Source organism: Tetrao urogallus (assembly GCF_951394365.1).
Source record: "Tetrao urogallus genome assembly, chromosome: 1".
NCBI classification, from domain to species: domain Eukaryota; kingdom Metazoa; phylum Chordata; class Aves; order Galliformes; family Phasianidae; genus Tetrao; species Tetrao urogallus.
In genome coordinates, this window is record NC_136813.1 from 64,981,877 (window position 1) to 65,005,236 (window position 23,360).

The 23,360-nt window shown below is 39.7% G+C and overlaps 1 protein-coding gene across 1 annotated transcript in view; it reads right to left on the reverse strand.

Annotated features, from left to right (window-relative positions):
* OCA2 (OCA2 melanosomal transmembrane protein) overlaps positions 1-12,572 on the reverse strand; it is a gene marked incomplete at both ends in the record, with an annotated part of 205,850 nt that extends 193,278 nt beyond the window's left edge. Inside the window, one exon of the mRNA XM_079544452.1 lies at positions 12,307-12,572. Coding sequence (XP_079400578.1) covers positions 12,307-12,572 — 266 coding nt within the window. The remainder of the gene's footprint in view (positions 1-12,306) is intronic.
* Positions 12,573-23,360: the final 10,788 nt, after the last annotated feature.

Consider the following 23,360-nt stretch of genomic DNA (forward strand, 5'->3'; position numbering starts at 1 on the left):
AACTTTGGCCATCTGAAGATCTTCTCTGCAACAGCTGCAGTCACTGTCAGGAGACAGAGCTCTTCAAATCATTTTCCTCTCATCTCTAATGTTGTTTTCATGCTTCTTTTTAATGTACTTTAAATTTGCTCTTAGATTACAACTCTTTTTGATACAAAAGATTTTTCACCAGAAATGTTATTCTGTATTTACTAGGAACATAAAGACCTATGAACGAGTCCCACCAAATATGATTTCCTCTTTCCTAACGAGTAACTTCCAAAGAGTAAATCCATAACATTAGTCACTGTATTCATCTTCAAGTTGAAGTAGAGATAAATTTTATTTAAGAACTGGAAATCCTCAAAAAATAAATTAAAGAAACCAGGCAAAAGAAAAAGGCTGCTGATAACAATACACCATTGGCTGCCAACATTTGGAAAATATTTTTTAAATAATCCAAAAAGAAATCCAGTTTTCTCACAAAGATTATGCTTTTCCCTGTAACAGTCCTTCACTAAAAGTATTGTAACATGTTAACACAAACATGGTTTCCATGCTTCAGGAAGTTTATTTCGCAGTGTTGTGTCCTGTTTTGCTACCATCCTTCTTTCTTCTGCCTTTATAGGCTTGGTAGGAACCTCGGACTACAGTGTCATAAAGGAGCTATCTGATTTATGTTAACAAGGATCTTTAAAACACAGATTTTTGATCCAGTACCAATGAAAGACATAAGATTCAACAAACACTCAACCAATGAGAATTATATATGATGAATTCTAAAGAAATTCTGAGAGTGTCCTTGTCTCACCTAAAAGGAGAATAAAGAATAACAATACTATTTCAGCTTCCTTCTCCCTTGATTCAAGCTGTAATCATTCTCCACAAAAGAACATGCTACTGTGCAGTGAAAAAGTCAACAACTACAAAAAAAGTAGCCTTTTAGAGCTCAGAAGGAAGTTCATTTTCTACTTGGCAGATACGTTTGTTCCAGCAATATGTATATCATATTTATAGATAGCAATGTGGTTCTTATCATCACATTAATGCCAGATTCTCTCCTCTCAGATGGTGCATTCCTTTCGGACCTATATATAGTGACACTTTTCTTACTTTGTAACCTCACAGAGGCAATTTCTTTCCATCTTTCTCCTGACCTTACATATTCTTACATAACATTTCCTATGCATATTCTAAAAATCTTCACCCTCCCATGATGGAGGTGACCTGAACATGGCCAACCATTAAAAAAAAAAAGATTGGATTCTGCTCTGCAGACAGACTGCATCCACATGAAAATTTCTGGCTATCCAGACCTGAGGTTACATAAATAAAACGTCATTCTGTGCTCCCAAAGAAGAACAAAAGAGAAAAGAGAGAGCAAATCCATTTTGCTGGATACAGAAATATAATTCTCCAGGAAGATAATACCTGCAGAAAATGGGAAACCCCATGCTGACACAGCTGCCCGTTTCTGTCAGCTTCTTTCTGTATTTTCCCTCTCATTAAGGTAGAAGGCTCCAAGCTGCTAAACAGACAGGTGAAAAAACAGCAGATTGTTACAGATGAATTTCACTAAAGAAGAAAGACCAATGTGACTATCTCCAAGAGCAGAGTAATTGAGACAAAGAATCTCTGTAACTGGTCCCATCCTGGTAGAGGTGTCATGGAACACAGCAAATTTGAAGTGTAAAAGATAGAATAAAGTTTATTGTGCTTCATTTCTCCAAGAAGGTAATCTGCCTGAATAATTTTTGAAAATCACATAAATGACAGCTTTTCAACAGGAAAACAAGCAAAGCCTGTCCTTTGCTATACGTTGGACCAGTTACACAGCTGTTTGATTGTAAGTATTAAAAAGGTTTAGTGTTCCTAAGGTAAGGGCATCTCCAAATAATAGAAGACTGAAACATACATCACATGCATGAAAGCTGGATATAGTGTTAACAAAACACTGCTTCTCACAAATATTTTTTTAATGAAACAGTGACAGGCTGTTGCCAGGATAAACAGCCACTGAACTAACAAAAGTCTTTTTAATAAGGTCTGTACAAGTAGTTTGCAGAAAGAAATTATCAGTACAGTGTGACATAGCAGGAAACGTGAAGGGTACTCCAACAATATGGAAACGTAAAGAAAAAGAAGGGTAAGTATGTGCTCTAGGCAGAGGAATAATGAAGAGTTGTGTTTGTTGTTGTTTTTTTTTAATAGAGAGAACTGGAGAGATGCAATAAGATGACCAGCAGCAGTCATAATTCTTTAAAGTTATAACACGTTAAGTAGCTCTTCTGCTTCTCAAGAGCCAACATGGAAGGATGTTTGTTCCTCTACACAAAAATAACAACTTTAAAGACCCAATGATGACATTACGCTTAACTCACGACACTTAAAAGTAGGTTACACTTGGTAAAAAATTTTGTTTTTTAAAGTCTATGAGAAGTAGAAATATACTTTATGTTAAGGTCATGCAATGTGAAAGTTAATCAGAAAAGTGTAAGAACTAAAGCTACAGGAATTAATTCATCTAGAAGCATTATGTAAGTGTAAGCTGGAGAAGGAAAATATCATGATGCACGGTAGAGCTAAAAGACTAAACTTGAACTTAAGACTGAAGCATATAGACATTTTTTCTTTTTTTAAAGGCTACTGATTTAGAAAGGCAGGATAGACACCATCAGCATTTCTTCTTCATTGCAATAGGCGTGGTCAGAGTCTCAACCCTGTGGTGTTATTGCAATTTATATATTAATTTAACTTTGGTCAACAACCAAACACTGTAACCTCAATAGGACAGTTCAACTAAGGATGCTAACAAGCATCCTTCTTGTTAACAAAGACCAAATGTGATATAGGCAATGACACCAAAACACCTAGTTTCCAAAAACTGTGCAATCTGAGTAGACAGCTGGTGCCTGATTCTATATACAAGTAAAAGGATACTGTTAAATATAAGGAACCTGGTGTCAATACTTTCTGATATCAAGACAGGGATCTCTTGGAAAGAGTCCAGCGGAGGGCCACAAAGATGGTGAAGGGCCTGGAGCATCTCTCTTACGAAGAAAGGCTGGGTGAACTGGGTCTGTTCAGCCTTGAGAAAAGAAGACTGAGAGGGGACCTGATCCAGGTCTATAAGTATGTAAGGTGTGGGGGGCAGAATGGCGAGGCCAGACTGTTTTCAGTGGTGAGTGGAAACAGGACAAGGGGAAACGGCCAGAAACTGCAGCATAGGAAGTTCCGCACAAATGTGCGCAAGAACTTCTTTACAGTGAGGGTGACGGAGCACTGGAACAGGCTGCCCAGGGAGGTGGTGGAGTCTCCTTCTCTGGAGATGTTCAAGACCTGCCTGGATGCCTACCTGTGCGACCTGCTGTAGGGAACCTGCTTTGGCAGGGGGGTTGGACTCGATGATCTCTGGAGGTCCCTTCCAACCCCTACAATTCTGTGATTCTGTGATGGCATCTGTATGACCTAAATCTCCCTAGATTCATACAGTGCTTGACAAGTATGAAGAGCCAAAATTAACTTTTTTCTATTCTACCTAAAACATTTGTTCAATTGTGTATAACTGAAAAACTATATGAGCAGTCCTCCTCTGAATTGTACATATATTAGTACATTCATTAATTGCCTGTGATGTGGAGCTCTTGTGTGCTCTGCCTCACAAATATCGTACTTCCAGCAGAAGATAAGTATGACAGGTCCAGTGACATTAATGGAGCTCTTTCAACTTCAGTTGTCACAGCAATAGCTTCAAAATTGTGACTGGCGTCCTACTCATACACACAAATATTTCTGAAAACCTATCAGTCTTTTCTGCCAAGGATAGTCTGTCTTCTGAAAAAAAATAGTCTAGTTGGAATATTTCTGGCCCCATAATCCTCTTCAGTACTGTTATACAACTATGAACAGATTTGTAATGAGGGTATGTTGGTATCTAATTTATGGTTAAAATCAATAGCTTTCCACAAGCTGATGATCAAAATTTTTACCATCTACTCTTTACAGTTTCTGGCTTAGCTCATTTTTGGAGACAATTTATTGCAACACTTCTGCATTGAGAATTTGGTTGTATTGACCTAGACTAAAAAGCAGTGGAGGCCACCCCATACAGTACACAGGGCAACTTGTCAAAGAAGCCACATGCTGCTAGATGTTACAGAATTGCTTATTTACATAATGCTGTAGCACAACCCTGCTGTTTAGATTACACAATTAAAGACACATCAGCCAAAACAGAAATGGGCTCTTTGTTACACTCCTTTCCAGGTTTACCATTCCTTTTATCAGACAGATCCACTAAATTCAGGTTCTTGCTTTTCACTGTAAGAGGGTTACATGATGCACCAGCTGTCAATAAACTCCTAAAGAGGATTGCAGCTCACATGTCATTGACATGGCTGAGGAGGCAGACTTGCTACTATCAATCCTAGAATGATTAGAGACAAAAGTATATTTCAAGCTTCTTTTACTTCTTTATTTTATAAACAGCAGAGAAAATTAATTGCATAAGCCCACAAGAGTGGGTAGAAAAGTCACTAAAAATATTTACCTACTCTACTCAAGGAAGCTCTGTATTTATTAACGATCAGACTTCTTACAATAAGTTCATCAATAACACAGCGCTTTCTCCTCAAAGAGCAAAGGCAGTTCCCTGCCACACAGCAGTTCAATGTGACTGTCAGCGTGGCTGTCTGAGTCAAAAGCTTTCATACTCTGTCATTGCCAGAGCTTCACTTCAGGCAAAAGAGCTCTCGCAAAAACATTCCTGGATCACTGGCAGATGGACTGTGTTTACTGTCCCTACTGACTCGCATAGAAAAGGGAATAGCTCAGAAGGTGTGAGCAAAACCTACAGCCTTTCACAGCTGCTTCTGAATGATGCTAATTCACAGGCTGTACTGAGTCAGTATCTTCTGCTGCATTTCTGAAAACTGTGAGTTTCTCTAACTGCCAATCTGTTTTCCATTTCACCCTGGCTGAAAGAAATCATAAAAATTGCAAAGATAAAAAAAAAAAAAACCAAACTCAAGTGCATTAATTCTTTTTGATAGGACCTGGCTCCAGCTCAGTGTGCTGTCCTTGACTTAGCTCTGACCTGCTGTGGACAGAGCTCTGTGTGGTCTGACTTCTGCTGGTCCATTAGCACAATTATTCCAGTTTGCCCCTTAAGTCCCATTAGTACTTATCAAGCAGAGAATTGCTTGCTTGGTCACTGTCAGTAAGCATTTTGGTGACTCATTTATCAGCTTTTGCTGTATTTTGGAGAGTAAATCACTTGAGCTCCTTATGAATAGCAGTTTTTGAAAAAAACATTTGATTTGCTGGTCTACAGTCTGTGACCCTTTTTTTTTTTAAACTCACTGGCTAATTTTTTCCATTTACACTTATCTATTTTGCCATCAGCTACATTCAATTTAGCATGAACTTGAGTTTTTAAATGTATGACCACTGCTACCCTGGAGATTTTTGCTGTGGCTGAGGAATGACTTCCAGTGCTTCTAATGAAAGAGGACAAACCACTCTGATGCTAATTAATTCTAACAGGAGAGACATTTAAAGTGTTGGGCAAACAGAAGCACATCTCTATTAACAAGCAGAATTGTGTACTAAAACAGTAAGATAGAGAAGAAAAGAGACGAGAGGGGAGAAACAAAACGTTTACTTTTGTACTTGAGAGTGGGACTGCTTGTGGTCTTTTTTAGAGGGATAAGGGCATTAAGTGGATTTATCTCACTAACATGTCTTATTTTTTGTTGGAAAACAGAGTTGTAAGTACTGACTAGCACAAGGCTTTCAGGGGAAACAAGGAGTGCCATTAACTCTGTTGGAACTGACCTTCATAGTCTTTTGTTAACTGCAGTGTTGGAGGAGTTAGGATGTTTTATCATAACCAGGGAGCAATCACATTAAAGTCTGGCTTACAACCACAGCACTAACTTACTTTTATCTAATTCATTCCACAGATCACCACATACTGGTCTCATTCTATTTCATACTGTATTGCACCTTTTTTTCCCAGGGTCTCTTTGTAGCCCTATGCAAGGGCTTGCATTCTTCCTTCTCAATATTTCTACTGCTTCTGCAATTTCTTGATATCTGTCTTAGAGCTCTCTCTTCCCCCCTCTATGCTCAGCAGCAGCTCTCCAAGAGCCAATCTTGGGCAGAGGCTGTGGCAGTATTTTTTGGCATACACCCAGTATGAACTAAGACACCCCAGCTCTCACCTGGCTACCCTAACTATTAGAAACAACAGTATCCTGTAAATCCTTCCTCTCTCCCTTGAGACCCATACATTTTCAATAGAATAGCCATTGAAAGAAGGAGCATGAGGAAGACATAAAACAACACTGATTATCAGGAAATTTACTTTGAAACTAAGATATCTGGCTTCCATTTCCTCTTTCAATGGATGTTTCATGATTCAGAGATTCAGAGATGTATTGAAAGAGAAAAAACATAAATAAGAATACCCTGGAGCTTGGTGAACCTTAAGAACTAAGGTGGGTGGGAAATATACATCCATCTCCTACACCCTATGTCAATTAGATAAACAGAGCATGTTTAATTAATTAATTAAACAAGCATGAGTAAAACAGTCACATAGGCATTACTTCTTCCTTGACTGCACTGTGAGGCCAAACTGCCCCTGTCCTGGGCTCTTCCCTCTTCTTATTCTCTGCTAAGATGTTGGATTCTGTCTACCTCAGAATCACTGATGTTCAAGCTCTGCAAGGAGTCTTAGAACAAGTAATCCCAAGTTATTGCTTAGCATCAGTCTTCATGACACCCTTTCATAACTGTTTTCACTCTCAGCTTTTTCTAGCTCAGTTCTCCCACTTCAGTGTTTGGGCCAATGGAAGAGTTGCCATGTTTTCATGCATACCATTTACTGAAGAACAGCTGCAACATAGCCTCTGCCTACTCACATGTTCACACAAAGCAGCCATACAGGTGCAGGCTGTAGATTTAGAGTGTTTAGTTTTCCTTTCCCCCTCACTATTAGAAAATACTCATCTGTAAATTTTTTGCTCCTCCACATGGCAGAAAATTGAAGACAAAACTGAATTCTTAGTAATTAATTTCATTTGACCACCTGCTGTTGCAAAGTTCTCTTTTCCACAAATAGCTTAGCATATTAGAGCTACCACTCTCACACAAACACATGGGCCAGGAAGAAAGCATACAGGACAGTTTCTCAAAGAAAGGCTTGAGTGAATGAGTTATTTGCTTCATCTTACACTGTCAGCTCCTCACATTGGCTTTTTAAGCCCCGTACAACCCTCCTGCTCAGCTGTGATTGCCTCTACGCAACACATTTCTTTTCAAAGTCTGGCTCTCTGGTTGGCATCACACTTGAACATTATAATACCAAAAAATGAAAATCATTGCTGACAAAACCTTCCCCGATTTAAAAAGAGCTTTACATGAGAAAACATCTGTCACAGCCTAAAGAGGATTGAATCTTGTAGGCTACTGGCATTTTTCCACAATTGGCCTAGGAGAGATGTCTAAGAAGAACCCAAAACAACCATGTTATTAATTATTAGAAAGAGAACAGCTGCTTGCAAAATTCAATAGCATTTTTTGTTTGTTCGTTTGATTTTTACAATCTCACAGGAATTTAAGTGTAATATTTGTGTATTGGTACTTTGCAAATTTTTCACTTAGTGCTGAGCATCGTTTTTAGCTTGACAGTGGAAATAGTCAATTAATATGCTCTAATTCTTCCAACTGAACACTTCAAAACGAAAATTGATATTGGTGGATTTTTGTTTAAGAAAGCATTCTGTCAGAATAAAAAAAACAATTGAGCACCTAGGGTTCTAGTCTGCTAATGATAGAACAGAAATGGTAGTATATTATCAGTTTGAGACAATGTAAGTCATTATAATAAGTAAGCACTGAGGTGTTTAACTGTACATGGCAATAGAAAAGTTAAATAACTTTGAACAGACACGTGTATATCATGAGTGACGTCTCAGTATGCTTCATTAGTAGAGAAAACTAAATGAAAGCTTTCTGCTGAACAAGCATCCTTTGCTCAAGTGGAGCCCAATAGCTCTCTCATGCCACACAACCACATTTCTGCTTTCCTTCCACTATCACTAGGAGCAGATTTACAGTCCTTCTCATCACAAACCAATAATTTCCCTACTGATCCCGTGAAGACAGACTTGGGTCAAAGGAAGAATTTGGTTTGGTTGATTATTTTCATTTTTTCTTACAGAAGTGAGGATTATGTAAATGAAACTGAGAGACCAGAGAAATGCTAAAATAAATAGGTTTGCTTGATGAAACACAAATTCAAGCAGATTCAATAAGTAAATAAGGGATTAATTTTTGTTACTCCGGAGATTAATCTTTTTAATGAGACATAAAAGTTAAAGAAAAAAACTTCCAAGGACTATAACATAAAATGAACAACAAATTCCAGTGCCAAATTCATCTAAACATAACCTCAGAGGAGTAATTCGACGTCTTGGTTTGATCACTTTTTTTCCCACTGTCTAATTTCTCATTAAAAGTTCACAACAAAATCAATAAAGAACTGCCATTTTTTTTTTTGTTTGTTTCTTTTTCTCCCTACTTTTAAGAAGTCAGTGTTATTACCTGACTGCCTAAAAGAAGTACAGCCAGAAATTACATCAAAGAGAGAAAGGGACCAGAAGGGCAGCATGAAATGAATGCCACAGGGTATAGTTCCTCAATTATCCACTCTTCCATCACTTTTATATTCCAAAGAAGGCCTTTCTTTTTTCATTAATATAGTTTTAAATAGCATCATAAAGTAATTGGCTACATGGGATTACTATATATCTTATTTCTTTAGAAATATATTTTTCTATAGTGGCCTTTGAGGCCCACTAATTCCTAAGTTGAAAGCAGCTGATATCGCTCCCTTACTGTGGATCATAAAGGAGAATTTCAGATTTGCTTGGCACAAAGCCATGTCATTTGGTTTCTCCCGTGGAATCAGCACTAATGATGATAAGATCAAGGTAACCAAGGAACCTTCCTTTGTGACCACAACTTGAACATGCGGAGACAAGATGGAAGGAAGTAAGCTGTGCTTTTGAATGTGTCAGGGCAGACATAAAGAACATTGTCCATGCTGTCACAGAGCAGTGTGAAATCTTCCTGCAGTGCAAGGGACTCAAGAAGGTCCTGGATCAATGTCTATAGACCGCAAATGCAACTTTCGTTAACAAGATGTTAAAAATAGCCAGATTGATCCTTTTCATAAAGGCTAAGGAGAACGAACAAAGTTCAGAATCAAAAATAAGTCTGCAATGGTGTTTTGTACTACGTTAAAACCTGTATTTCCAGCAGAGCACACTATAGCACATAGTGCAGTTCAGTGTAAACATACACCTCAGCCAGCTGCATTCCCACTGAAAAACTCTGGAGCTCATTTGCATTCCAGTTCAGAAGAAAATGCCTGTATTTCCTGCAGTAAGCAATACTGGAGGAAGTATGGTCTTAACAAGAAGGCTGACTTCTTTCAGCCTGAAGGATGCTCCAGGACCAGCACAGATGGTCCAAAGCTTTTTCACATAGAGGCTGGGCAGCCTAATGCAATGCAGTAAAACCTGAAGGGAACCATTCTTCAATACACGATGGAAACAAGATGGCATTTTGATGGGCAGGCAGCTCATGACCATATGCAAGCTAGCCACAAAATACCCACAGGATTATGCTGCAGACAAATGGAACTGTTCAGACCAGAACAGGGTGACTATCTACTCTGCTCAGAAAGAAAAAAGACTCCAGATAACTCAAGAACATTTTCTTAAAGGTAATTTTAGTGACTAAGATAAATCCTGTGTTCTCTTGGATAGATTCTTTAGACAGTCTTGTGTCAGCGTAAATTTGAACAATTTAGAGAGCCTGGCAATCTTATCCTTGAAAGATAATTCAGCAATTTAAGTTAAGTAGATGCATTAAAACAAACCAAACAGGCATGCCAATTTAGTCAACCCTTTTAAAGAAAAAAAGGATTAGGTCTCCTCTTTTTTTAATAGTAGTCTTCCAAGTCAAAGAACAGTTTACATTAAAAGTTAATTATTATTCTGCTGAAACTAATCAAACAACTTGGGAACTTACAAAGGTTTATTCATGTTTTTATCTGCATTCTGTTGAGTGGTCCCAATGATTTAAGGGTAATTACTCATATTAGAGGAGTCATACAGATCACATTCATGTTTTAATTGCACCTAGTGTACATTTGCTAAAATACACACTGACAGATAAGATTCATCTCCACATGGAAAAAAAAAAAATCAATTATGTTGCAGAAGCAAGAGAGGTAAAAATCAAACAAGAAGGAACTTTAGGAGATGCTTTCCCAATCCCTAATTTATTACTACAAAAAAAGATCTATTTGCCCATAAGACAGCATGGAAATGGCTCTTTAATCGTACTCTACCCAAAAATCACATAATTTTACTCAATAGGAAAACAGTGTTATCAAAAGATCTGGAGCTACTGCCTGCCCTTGCAGGAAGGTGGGCTCCCCCATAGTTTAGAAAGTATTTTTCATCTCTAGCACCGGTGATCATGATTTCCAAACATGGTTCATAGTAAGTTACATGCAGCCAGTACAAAAATTCCTGTAAACAACAGGAAGAAATACAGTCAGCAGACTGACAGCTAATCTATAAGAATATGACAGTATTTTCAATTCCTGTATCAGGACAGTTAACAGGACAGTACACAGCACTTGTAAACACATCAGTAATTAGACATATATGAGAATTCACAAATGAAAATCCTTGTTGACAGATGCATTTTTCCTGCCTTCCTCCTGACACTGCATCCAACTTGTACTTATAATACTTTTTTAAAACCAGATGACATTAGCTCAACACTACCACACGCTGAACTAAGGAACTTTTACAAGATTTTAATCTGTCCATAAAAGTCTTAGTCAACACAACAAATCCTCAAATACCCCAAAAATCATTTCTAAAGGATTTATGGGGCTTTTGTGGTCAAGCTGTCAATTTGATTATTTTTTAATATTTCAAAAGCACAGCCATAACGATTTCCAATTCTCATTCTGAAGTAAATACCTTCACATGCTCATAAAACCTTGACTTTGTTTGATGTAGACTTAAAGAGTACATGTATACTTCAGGGAAGCAAGGTGAGCAGCAAAGCTCATCTAGCTAACCTGATTCTGCTTTGTCCAGATCAGAGAACTTACAAAATGCCCCAAACCTCCTTTTCTCCCAGTACAAGTAGATTTCCTTCTAAATTACATGTAGTAGTACAGGACACACCTTGCCCCCTTCCAGCAGTGCAGGGATGTGACCAGCATGCCCAGAGCTATGAAAAGCCCCTGAGACTGCAATTCCTAACTTACACAGAAGCAGCAGAGAACCATGTGAAGAGGAATGAAATGCTACTTTTTGGTTGAAAAGCCTATTTAACTAACAGTGAGACTTCACCAGGACTCCAGTTACACTTCTGATCTGCAGTATGTTTCTGTTTAATTTTAATTAATTGATTTTTTTTAAATCTTATTTGAACATTAACCTGCTTTGAAATCTACCGTGTTTTTCCTGACCTACAACAGGAGTCTCCAGCATCAGGATCTGGAAATTGTGCTGATACTCTACTGAACCACTGCAGTTTAAGCCATCTTGCTCAAAACTTAAGCCTCCAAGCAGACTGTGTTCTTCAGGAGCTCAGATAGACACATCTCCCTCACCTTATATATATATATATATATATATATATATATATATATATACTTTATATATTTCTGAATACCTGTAAGTAGTACTGTTAATCTTTTTCACCAGGAAAGACTGGACAACCATTCCCCATAGCTACAATCTTCCTGATTCATGAAAGGATACACAAAGAGTGTATTCCTTTTACCCTCAATATGTGATGTGGCAACATCACACCCATTATCAGTTATCAGTGTCATTTTTATATTTTCTGTCTTAGCCATAGTGATTCACTTTATGGTCTTATGATGCAGTTTGGAAGTTCACATGCAGCTTTCCTAAAGGGACAGGGGGTGTCACCTGAAAACAATCCTTATTTCTGTGTGGTTTGTGACACCAATTAGAGAAGAAATGGGATCTTGAAAAAACAAAATTGGTCCATGGCTGCTATTAAAACTGAGATTAGTTTGAAAATCTAATGATCTACCACTGTCCTTAGGCAATTAAAACTGCCTTGATGTCCCCATTAAGCTTCCCGTTCTCTTTAGGGGAGAAACAACAATTGCTTATTGAAAATACATATCTTCTCTGCAAGAAAGTAAAAATAAATCTGAACTGGCAGAAAAACTGTGTTTGTCCTTATTCTTACCTTCCCTGCATGGGGACTTGAGTGAAATCCTTCCCCAGCGCAACGCAGCCATCCTCTTCAATTGCCGCTTTTTCACAGGGGGTGTGTGGCTCTCCAAGACTCGTTACCATGCCATGATACTCTTTTAAGAGCCACAGCTCATTGCAACTTCTGGTCCCTGGTTTGGTTGCCACTCTTGCAGATAAACTGGTTTGATGTGAAGGGGTCCGATTCAGCTCCATTTCTTGTCTAGAAACCATACTGTCATCCTTGTTATCCAAGTACATCTGTTCCTGGGGGCAGTTCTCCTAAAGAAAGCAAAAACAAATACATTAGGACTAAACTGAATTGACTCAATATTTACTCCAATATAAGCATGTTAAAAATGCCAAGCTGTAGATTTTTTTTTTCTTTCAACTTTAGCTATTTCTCTTGTAGATTTATTTCAACCAGGAATAATTCCAACGTTTTAAACCTCTTTGCAACTTCAAAATTAGCCATTATAGAGAGCATAGACACATGTAAAGAGACCTTTTCCATGTCTGCCATAATTTTCTCCCACAAATTCACCCAGAACTTGCACTCTCCTGTCCCACACAATGAACCTCTGGATCAATGAGGACAGGCATTGAGTCTATACTTAACAGGAAACAAACAGCCACAGCGCTATCAGCGAGCTTTGTACTTACGAAGTAAAAACCAAAACCACCAATCCTTTTACATCTGTGTAAATGGAAATCCAGCTAATGCCAGGAAGAATTATCTCTGATTTACAGACCTCTTAGCACTAGGAAAGTGGGAGTGGGAACCAAATTTTGGCCAATCTGTTAAGACCCAAGCTCCCGGTGAATGCAGCCAAGTTACTGGCCTGCTGTCTGCCACCTGACACCCAGAAACAGGCCTGGGACCTATTCAGAGGCCCCAGGCTCAAAAAATCTCCCATTGCGTAACATCTTCTGGGGTTGTCATAACAGCTTTTCACCAACTCAACCAGCTGCTCCCCTGCCCACAGCAGTGATCCTGCACTGTCTTCCCAGCCTACAGAAAGCCACTGCTGCTCTGAAGTGGTACCACAGCCAGCAGCTCCTTGTTAAGCAGATGGGATACTTGAGGTTTACGGAGACAGCATTCCATTTTACCAGCTGCCAATGGCACTTAGGAAATGTGAATACAACCTTGATGAAAATTAGGTTCTATTATATGATTATTAAAAATGATTATAATAAAACTTTGTGCATAACAGTCGAAAAGCTTTTATACTCAAATCATTACAATTCAGTGTGAAAAGTTACAAGAAAAAGCACTTCAGAATATCACAAAGTGCCCAAATCAGACACAGAGACCGCATTAGAGAGCAGCCCTTCTTGAACACACGCTGAGGGATGTAATTATGGGCCTGTTCGACTGCGAAGTGACAAAGTCACCACTGAGGACAGCAACAGCCCGGTACACAGGTCTGTCAGCTTCATGCATCCCCACAGGAAGGAAGCACAGCCATTCTGGAGCCTGTCCCCGCTCCTTCCTCTGGAGACCTCAGCAAAGGACAGGAAGATAGAAGCATTGGGCCAGGAAGATAGAAGCATTGGGCCATGGGGCAGAAACAACACCATTCCAGGGAACAGGCTCAGCAGGAGAAATCACTGGATATGGAAATAACAAAAAGCTAATCATGGATTTGTGCAGCTTTGGGCTCTCCTGGTCATACAGACTAAAATGTGACAGAGACTCCTGAAAGGAAAGGCCAAAATACATACCACTAGAAACATAGATCTCAACTACAAGCAAAGGCAGGCTTGCAAACCAAATCTTAATAAGAATTTCCCCAGGTGGCATTTCTTTCTCTAGCACTGAATTTCTTTGTTTTTCTACTCCCAGCATCCTTAGCTTTCACATAATAATCTTCTGCATCTGTCCTGATAGGTAGTTTGACTAATTTGACTCTTCCCTTCATTAGCATCAACACAAATAAGCCTTTGATTGTACTTGGTTTTCCTCTAGTTGTTGTTACATCCGTCACTCAGTATAAAGAGCACAAGTATGGCTGGTGTAGTACCAGATGCACCACCACTGAGCTGATCTGGGGCATCTCCACAGTCTGGAAAACACTGAGTTTTGGTGATCCAAGACATAGTTTTGAGTGAGAGGCTTGGAGAGCTACACTTTTCTGCATTGTACCTTGAGACCAAAGGCTGGCAGTACCGGGAGAACCAACTCACAGCTTGTAGAGGCCAACACCAGCCACCAACACCCTAATGCCACCTCTGGTAGCCTGTGGCTCTACCAGTTGCAGCCCACGCTAAAATCCCAACCTGCCTTTCACTCTAACAGATAACTTTTAGATAACTTTGGAATGCAAGTACTTCCAACCGCAAATGGAAAAGACAATTTCTCATCTTCATTCTTACTTAATGGAATTATGTACTGGTTTTATCAAGACACTCTGTAAGTCAAAACTAAGATATCTGCTCACTCGTTACATTTTTTCATAACATTTGGTTTGTCTGAACACCTGCTGTGAAAATACACAGGCTTTAAAGTGATGTCAGGCTGTGGAAACATGAGCTTCAGCTGTACTAGCTTTTTTAAGATGAGAACATGAACACAAACTCTATAATCGATCATGTCTCACCCTAAAAGTGTGAAATAGATATATCCTGAGGTGAGTAAGGACTAAATCAGTTAGGCTCTTATAAGTACAGAGCCTTAACATGAAAGACATTTATTTTAAGAATTAACATCAGTGAAAAATAAAAGGACAAGAAGCTTGAAAGAAAATCTGATGCCTGAATACAAAATCATAAACCACAGTACTGCACATTCAAAAAAGCTTTGCAAAAAACAAAATAATACAGCATCATTTTGCCACTAGAGACAGGTTTGATTGTGATTACCTACGTAGCTAAACATTGCTAAGGCAACTATCACCATGGTATCTATGCTTCTGAGGCATCAGTGCATTTACCATTCAAGAAATTCTCAAATGATTACATTTCCCTGTAGTTACAGAACTTTTCTCCTTTTCTTTTTTCCTTCATTTTTCTTATTTACAGTGTCACCATCAGCAAGGAGACATAGGTGAGATGTTATCGTGAGAAGGTGAGGAGATATTTTGACCAAGGAAAGTTCATTTTGTGTTCATCTGTCTGGAGCCATGTACTACCAAAGGTTTTATAGCCACAGCTAGAAACTGTTATCTAGGGTTTGACTGTGAAAGGGTTAATACAATATTTAAGCAATATTTGTTATCCCTTTTCATCCCTTTCATCCCAGCCCAAGCAGTTGAACATCTGTTTTTAGAATACTGTCAAATAATTTGTTTTTTCTTTAAGTTTTCTGTTGCTAATAAGATGAACAGGTTATCTAAAATGTTTTATATAAGAGACTTTGTGTAACCTGCTTTTAGTTGCAAAACAAAATGCTAGTGGCAAATAGTAGCTAGTAATATATCATCATTTAAACCATTATATTCCTGAGAATCAATAATCACAGCATAGCATCTCTGAAAACAAAAATGAAGTAGAATTTAATCTTAGAGCCCATGAGGCTACAAAATATGACATCTTGAGATAATATAAGCAGTATATTTTCTGTCTTGCATATCTCACCATGTTTCAAGGCCTTTCTCCCACTAAGACTAGAAAATACATTAAAAAATATTACCTTTACACTTAGCCACCTCTGCATTACCAAACAGAAACCCAAGTTTAAGAAAATAACTACTGGGAGAAGAACTGTGTGATGCTGCTAACATGGTATACCCCTAGCCTTTTTTTTTAACAACATTTACATTCATGTCTGCTGGGAAGCATTTCACCCAAGAGTAATTGAAGCCAAATCTTGTCCACCTGAGAAGGCTCTCTGCATCATCTGAGTCTAAATAAACTTCTATCCTACTGACTCCTCTTTCAGCCTGCCCCTGTATAAGGAGCACTGCAGAGGCCAGAGGGACTGCTGAGAGGAAGCTCATGCACTGCTTACACTGAGAGTTCATACAGGCAGATGCACCACCAAGGCACATTTCTGTGTATGTATTTCCCTCCAGGTATACATTTCACGACAGCTTCCCCACAAGTCAGACAAGTGATACTGTATTTGCTGCCTGAGGTAAACACACCTAAAAATTGTCTCAGCAGCAAGGAGGAGAAGAGCTGCTCTTAGCCTGTGGCCACAGAAACAGATCAGAACGTCAGCATTAAACCTCAGAAATCTTCCTGTAGCAGGTTGATCCCTGCAGATCTATTGCCATGCATATCCCTGGCCAAGAACTCGGGAAAACTCATCCCTAGAGCTGCAGCCTATAAAACAGACACCACACACACAAACTCCCACATAAGGACTGCCGAAACATGTTTATTTATATTTATTTAAATTGAGGAAAGGTGCTGGTGTGTCTAACACTGAAATTTGCAAGCAAGAATTCTCAGTGTTTCTAAATTGGTAGGTTTTCTCTTATAAATAGAAAATGTTTCTAACTGTAGGAAGTAAGATACTGGTTTGGGCATACAGGGTGTAACATCTTACTTTGACATCCATTATTTGACAATATATTCCAGTGATGTTTTCTCTAAAAATCCTGTCTCTCCTACACACGGGATCCTTGTTATCCCATAAAGTAGTGCTATGGGCTGCACAGAATAATGCCCTGCATGGAGCACCCTCCTTTGCACAACCAAGTGGGAAGATTAGAGTGCAGGGCAGGCCACGACAGAATGTGGTTTCTTTCCTTTCCATGTTTTTGGGCTCTTCTTTTTTTTCTGACCATCAGTAGCAGGAGGGGAATTGTGTGGTTAAACTGTTATCAGCATGACCTCTTAGAGCCAGCATTATGCTCTAGCTGCAAAAACAAGACTGCCTGAGACTTGTATCTAAGACATCTAAGTAAGCTTCCCTATTTGCATTCACCATGAATTCTTGGCCCAAGGTATGGGCTTGGGCTATTTTAGCAAGTGGAAGTGGGATGATGTGCTGTAAGAAGCTCTCTCTCCAATAGGGCCTGACCAAGAAGAAATTGTTTCAAATTATTATCAGGTGAGCTGTTCCAGCTGGTTGCTTCCAGACAGGACAAATCACTACAGCCCAGCTACCTTATATTCTCTCCCATCAGCTTGTAAAGTGTTTAAAATATCACTGTTACACACTAGCAGAATTTCACAGTTTACAGTAAGTTGCTGCATACCCTTAGTCAGGAGGAGCATGTCTGCCTGAGAGTGCTGTACTTTCCTGACTCAAGCACTGAACGGCCAGATCTGCTGGAGCTGAGGCAGCACAGAGTCATTTGCTGTGGCCATGCATTTTATATTGGCAATCAGGAATGGACACACAGGTTTCCAGGAAGGGAAGAAGGGCTCCAGCCATGGTACCTCACAGGAATTCATCAGAAACCATTACATTTCACTGCTGCAATACAGAGGGGGTGCTGCAAGGTGGCAACTGCCCATCTGGTGGCTAAGCTGGTGGGATGCAGCCCTTGGTAGATTATGGCTCTTAATGACTTCCCAGCTCAGCAAGAGCTCTGACAAATTGCTTCTCAGACCTCACAGAATGAGGGCAGCAGTGAGTGAAGCTATGTGGGTTCTGGGTGTGGCTGCTGACAGGGTTTGGTGCTGACCCGAGCTGGTCATGATGATGGTCATGGTGGGGAGAGCTGGCTACTGGGGAAGCTTATTGTACAGGGCTGATTCAACTAGCTCAATGGGGAAACCATCTGCAAGCTGTGAGATGAAGACTTTGTAGAGAAACCACTTGCAAGCCACCAGGCAAAAGGAAAAAAAGATTTGTTCTAGTCTTCTTTTTAAAGTAAGTCCCACAGACAGTGCAACTCCGGGCAGCAAAAGCAAGCAGCCCAGGTCGGAGCTCCTTTGAGGAAGGAAAATGTCCAATTGCATCTCAAGAAAGTGCTAAGCTCTCGGGCCGGTGAAGAAAAGGAACTGAGAAGAGAGGAGGAAAAGCACGGCACGTACACGGGCAGACGCTGACCCCTGCTGGCAGCCTCACCGCCTGCCAGAAACGGGATTTCCCCCGAATGAAAAAAGAGCAAACGTTTTAAAATCCCTAGCCACACGAGGATAGTTCCTGCTGTAGGATTCATCTGGATAAAACAGCTATAAATAGCTAGGAGGCAGAGTTTCTGCATAGGCAGCAATGGTCTCATAGAGCTTTTGTACACAGATGAGGAAGGAAATGTTTTGTATCTATCTCGAGGTCATCAATAGCAGTGGGCAGTTGGATTAAGAACTGGGGAAAAGAAGAAAAGAAAAAAAAAACACAGTTTATGGCTTCTCATTCCATCGAGCTGATGATGCCATTGACACAGAGATTCCCATAATTGTCCAGATGGTAACTGAGCACCTTGTTTGAGAGTTTCAGCTCCCCATGTAAGTTCCACTCCATGAGAAAAGATATTCCTCAAAATTAGTTGTTGTGCTTTGGGTTTGGGAGCTTTGTTTCTGTTTTTGTTTTGGTTTGCTTTTTTTAAGAAAAAAAAAAAAAAAAAAAGATCCCTGAACATCTTTATGACAATGCTCTGCTCTTGCTCACTGCTTAGTCTAAGAAGTGAGTCTGGGGAGGGTTTTTGCAAGAGCCCTTGCTAAAGGAATAATTTAAGTGAAGAGCTATCCGTTTGGTCTTTAGGAACAGGGAGTACTGCAGGCAGAATGACAATAGAACAGGACAGCTGCTGGAAGGGAGGGAGGGAGGGAGGGAGGGAGGGAGGAAGGAAGGAAGGAAGGAAGGAAGGAAGGAAGGAAGGAAGGAAGGAAGGAAGGAAGGAAGGAAGGAAGGAAGGAAGGAAGGAAGGAAGGAAGGAAGGAAGGAAGGAAGGAAGGAAGGAAGGAAGGAAGGAAGGAAGGAAGGAAGGAAGGAAGGAAGGAAGGAAGGAAGGAAGGAAGGAAGGAAGGAAGGAAGGAAGGAAGGAAGGAAATCCCAGCTAAAACAGTAATTTCCTTTTTTCTTTCCTATTTCATCTGCCTAAGTGATTGATTTAAAGCGTGTTCAAGTCAGTAGGCAGACTTTTAAAGCATCTTATAAGATCATAGAGTTATAGAATAACTAAGGCTAGAGAAGACCACTGAGATCATCTAGCCCAACTTCAATCCATCCTCACAATGCCCACTTACCACGTCCCTCAGTGGCACATCCACACAGTTCTTGAAATCCTCCAGGGATGGTGACTCTACCACCTCCCTGTGCAGCCTGCGCCACTGCATCACCAGTCTTTCTGAAAAGAGCTATAGAGAACTAAGCAACAGTACTTTGTAAGGTTAAGTCCCCAATTTATGCCCTAGATCCTCACACAGCCCAGGGAGTGAGAGAGGAACAGACCACCATTTGAGACTCAGCACTTGAAGCAGGATAAGTGCATTGTGCTCCAGAAATGTCTGCACCTCCTGCTGACTGCCAAGGGATGTGGGAGTAAAGGAGTTGCATACTAGAAAGATATCTCAGTTTAAATGAGATGATTCTCATCAAGTATCACAAGATTTGTGTCATGGAATGCAGTCATTGGAAACAAGAAGCCTGTACCATGAAGAACTTTGTACAGTTACTAAGACTAATATGGAGTCTCAGCCGTTTGAAGATTTAATGCTGTCACATCTCTGAAACAGCACAGTTATTAAAGTGTTTGATGTTTATCTGAGCAAGTGAAAAGAAAAATGAGTGTCAGTGTTAATACAAGCCACTGGACAACTTGATCCATTCAAGCACAATAGTTAAGTACAGTACAAAAGTTTTGTACAGGCTGTGAGGCACCCTCACTGGAGCCAACATAGCAGCAACATCACTGCCATGTAAGCTTATGTGTCTGAAAACTCAAAGTACTATGTTAAAAGGAGGCTGTATCAGAAGGAAAATGATATAATATTCAGATTTTTTTTATTTAGGGCTTGGTCTTCTGGAGAGGAGAAGACATCCTAGAAGAGACTTGCAAAATGTAACTGAAAATCATTCAGCATATGCTCTTTGCTTTGATCAAGAGATGCTGAGAAACTAAGCAGGTTTGAAAGGAAAAGCAGTGTCTTTGCTATCACGATTCAAATGCAAACCCAGAGAGGGATTTCTTCCCTCCTTGAGCTCTGCAACCTTTTTTTATGCCATCAAGGAAGTGTTTCTGTGTTCTCTCAAAAGTGATATCAGTAGCAAATACCACGTCTCCAGAAAGCTAAATAGCCTGCTGGGATGCCGAAGGGCTTTCACGGCACTTCTGTGTAAGAAGGTGAAATGATTGACACTGATGAGAAAAACTCCAGCACTACAGCCTCGCTAGAGGGCTTTTAAGAGTGCAGTACTTCTCTTTGGCACTTTCATAACTGATCGTTATATATTAGTGGGAAAGCACTGGGGTCTCATGTTCTCAGATCACCCTAAAGAGCAGCTGTGGGCAACTACTGAGGTCAAGGTGAATAACATCTGGCTCCACGGTCCCACTAGGGTTTGGGCCTCGCCAACTGCTGGAAGGAAAAGCAGCACAGGGAGACCACAGGAGAGGCAGAAAGGCTGTTGGAGAAGACTGTTCTGAAATCTGAAATTACTTATAACTGGTCCTTGTTAAAGATTGCTGGAGCTGCTATTTGTACTTTGGGTTTCTAACCCAAAGACATGTCTTCAGACATGTCAGACTAAGCATATAGCAGTGTTCTGTTCTTCTATTTGCTGTGTATCGAGGTCTTTAAATCCTTATAAATGACTTGTACAATTTTCTAGGAGCAAGCAACCAGTAGGAAGAGGTTGATAATTGACACTGTATTTTGAACTCATTCAAACAAGTCTGGTTATTTTCAGTTGTGTTTAAGGAAAAAAAAAAAAAATCACCAAGCTGAGAAGGAATACAAACATCAAAGGCCATTTTTTATTTTTATTATTTTATTAGCCCATATTCTGCTAATAAATGTTAGAAGTTCTTAACAAATGACTTTCAAGCTGAAGACCAGGCTCCCTAAAATGAAGTGCAGAAAAATGTGTTATTGCACCCAGAATGACATGTCTAGATGATTGTTATTCCCACAGTGTCAATCTTTCTTGTGTCTAACTTGATAAACTGCAAGTGCTTGGAATTGCTGCAGCAGTTAGAATACCGATAGGAAATAAGTGTTCGTGTCACATTTCTCATGTCCGCTGTTAGCCTAAATTTACTTCGTAGAAAAGATGATGATAAGGAGTCTCTTTGAACAAAGGAATTAGAGCATCCATATGACTTCGCAGCTGTGCCATGGAAAAAGATAATACCAACAAGTGCAGAAGAGCAGAATTCATGGTACTGCTGGTTTCTCTTTTATTTTGAATATGCAGCAAAGCAGAATAAAATACGACTTTTTCCTACAGAACATAAGTGGAGGTAGCAGTGACAAAGACACAGCTCTAGCTTCTCTTTTCATCCTAGCATCTGTTAGTGTGGGGTTTGCTTATGCAGCGTTCTTTAGCACAGCAACTATTTCAGTGACCAACAAAGCAGCATGCTGGGTACAATTATATTTTTCAAAATGAATGTAAATATTTATACACTTTTTTTACTTTTCTGCAGGTGAAAATAACCGACCCATCATTTGTTGACACTGGCCATAATAAATCCAAGATAATTAAACCAAGAAGGGACAGTAAGGGAGTTTGTTAAGTATTTTGTGTGTATTCATTTCCATGTTCATTGGTCCAAAATTGGAGATTTTGTTGACTTTGTACAAGTAATTTGTTGGGAAAGGATATTTATGTGCATATTTATGTTATGTGGTTTCATAGCTCTATTCAGAACTGTTACCACAGTGCCTCACTCTGAGATAGATAGCAAACAGCAATGCATTCTAGGAGCCAGACTGACCACTGTAAATGGGCATAGATATTCTGATTTCAAACATCATTAGTATCATTAGTACTTATTTTTCTTTCCAAGATAGCCAAAGGGATTTGATTCAGTTTTTCTTTCATTTCAGCAGAGTAGGGCCAGACGTAACTAAGCTAATAAGTTTCAGTTTGGAGTATTTTAATAACCTGTGGTACTAATTAAAAATCAACCAATCTGAGTAAGCAAGGATGAAAACAAAAACACATGTACTTACAACTTACTTTTCTGGAATTTGGTCACTCCATTAGTACCCTACTGCCATGCACTTCTTTATAACGGCCTTGTGTTGCAAATGAGCCTGCTTTTATATACATTTCTACTTCTTAGATTCAAAGGGAGTACGGCATCATCAAGGAAAACTAGTGTGTTCATGCTGTTGATTGCACGGTTCACGTTACAGTCCAGACAAATTCATTAATTTCTCTCTCAGCTTAAAATGTTATTACAAAACCCAGAGGCTGAAAGCACACACGGTGAGAGGTAGATTTGTGAAGCTGGCAGCTTTCTGGAGTGCAAAAGCTTATGAAAATCCAAATCCAAGCTAAAATGTATGGAATGTGAGCCTCGGGACTTTAACCAAAACACATGGAGGCTAGTGAGAGTCCTTCCACTGTCTTCACTCGACTTCACATCCAGCCCTTCTAAGATATAAGACAGGCTGATAATGCTGAGCTTGCAAGATATATTTGCTTACAGATAGAAGGTGTCTGGCTCCATGACTCTGATGGAAAGACTACGCAGTGCACCCCAGGGCCACAAGATTAAAATCACACAGAGAAACTGCACATACCATGCTGGCAAGGTGTTCCCAGGGGCACTCAGAAGGGAAATGCTGGAAGGGAGGGATGGCAGAGCAGCCCCTCAGGCCCACAGCACGAGGGAAGCTCTAGCAGCAGGAATGCTGTTTCATTTCCATTCTCTGGAACTGCTCTACAGATAGCACAGTGCTTCCTCCTCCTTCACCATGGCAGACATTCTTTTCATGCTGGTGGAAATTTGGTCATGAATGACTTTATTTATGTATCCCTAGGAAGAAGATCATTTGAATGCAGCACAGAAGCAAAGCTTTCCTACTACATTAAAAAGAAAAAGCAAGAGAATCTCCAACGTGACAAAGCAACTTAATTGTTCCAGCAAATAAGGATTGCTTTAAGCATTTGGGAGTGAAGCCAAAGCCTAGGAGCCACCACCAAACTGGAGATGAGGGTCAAGATTACTGTTTCCCACTTCACTCTCTGCTTGT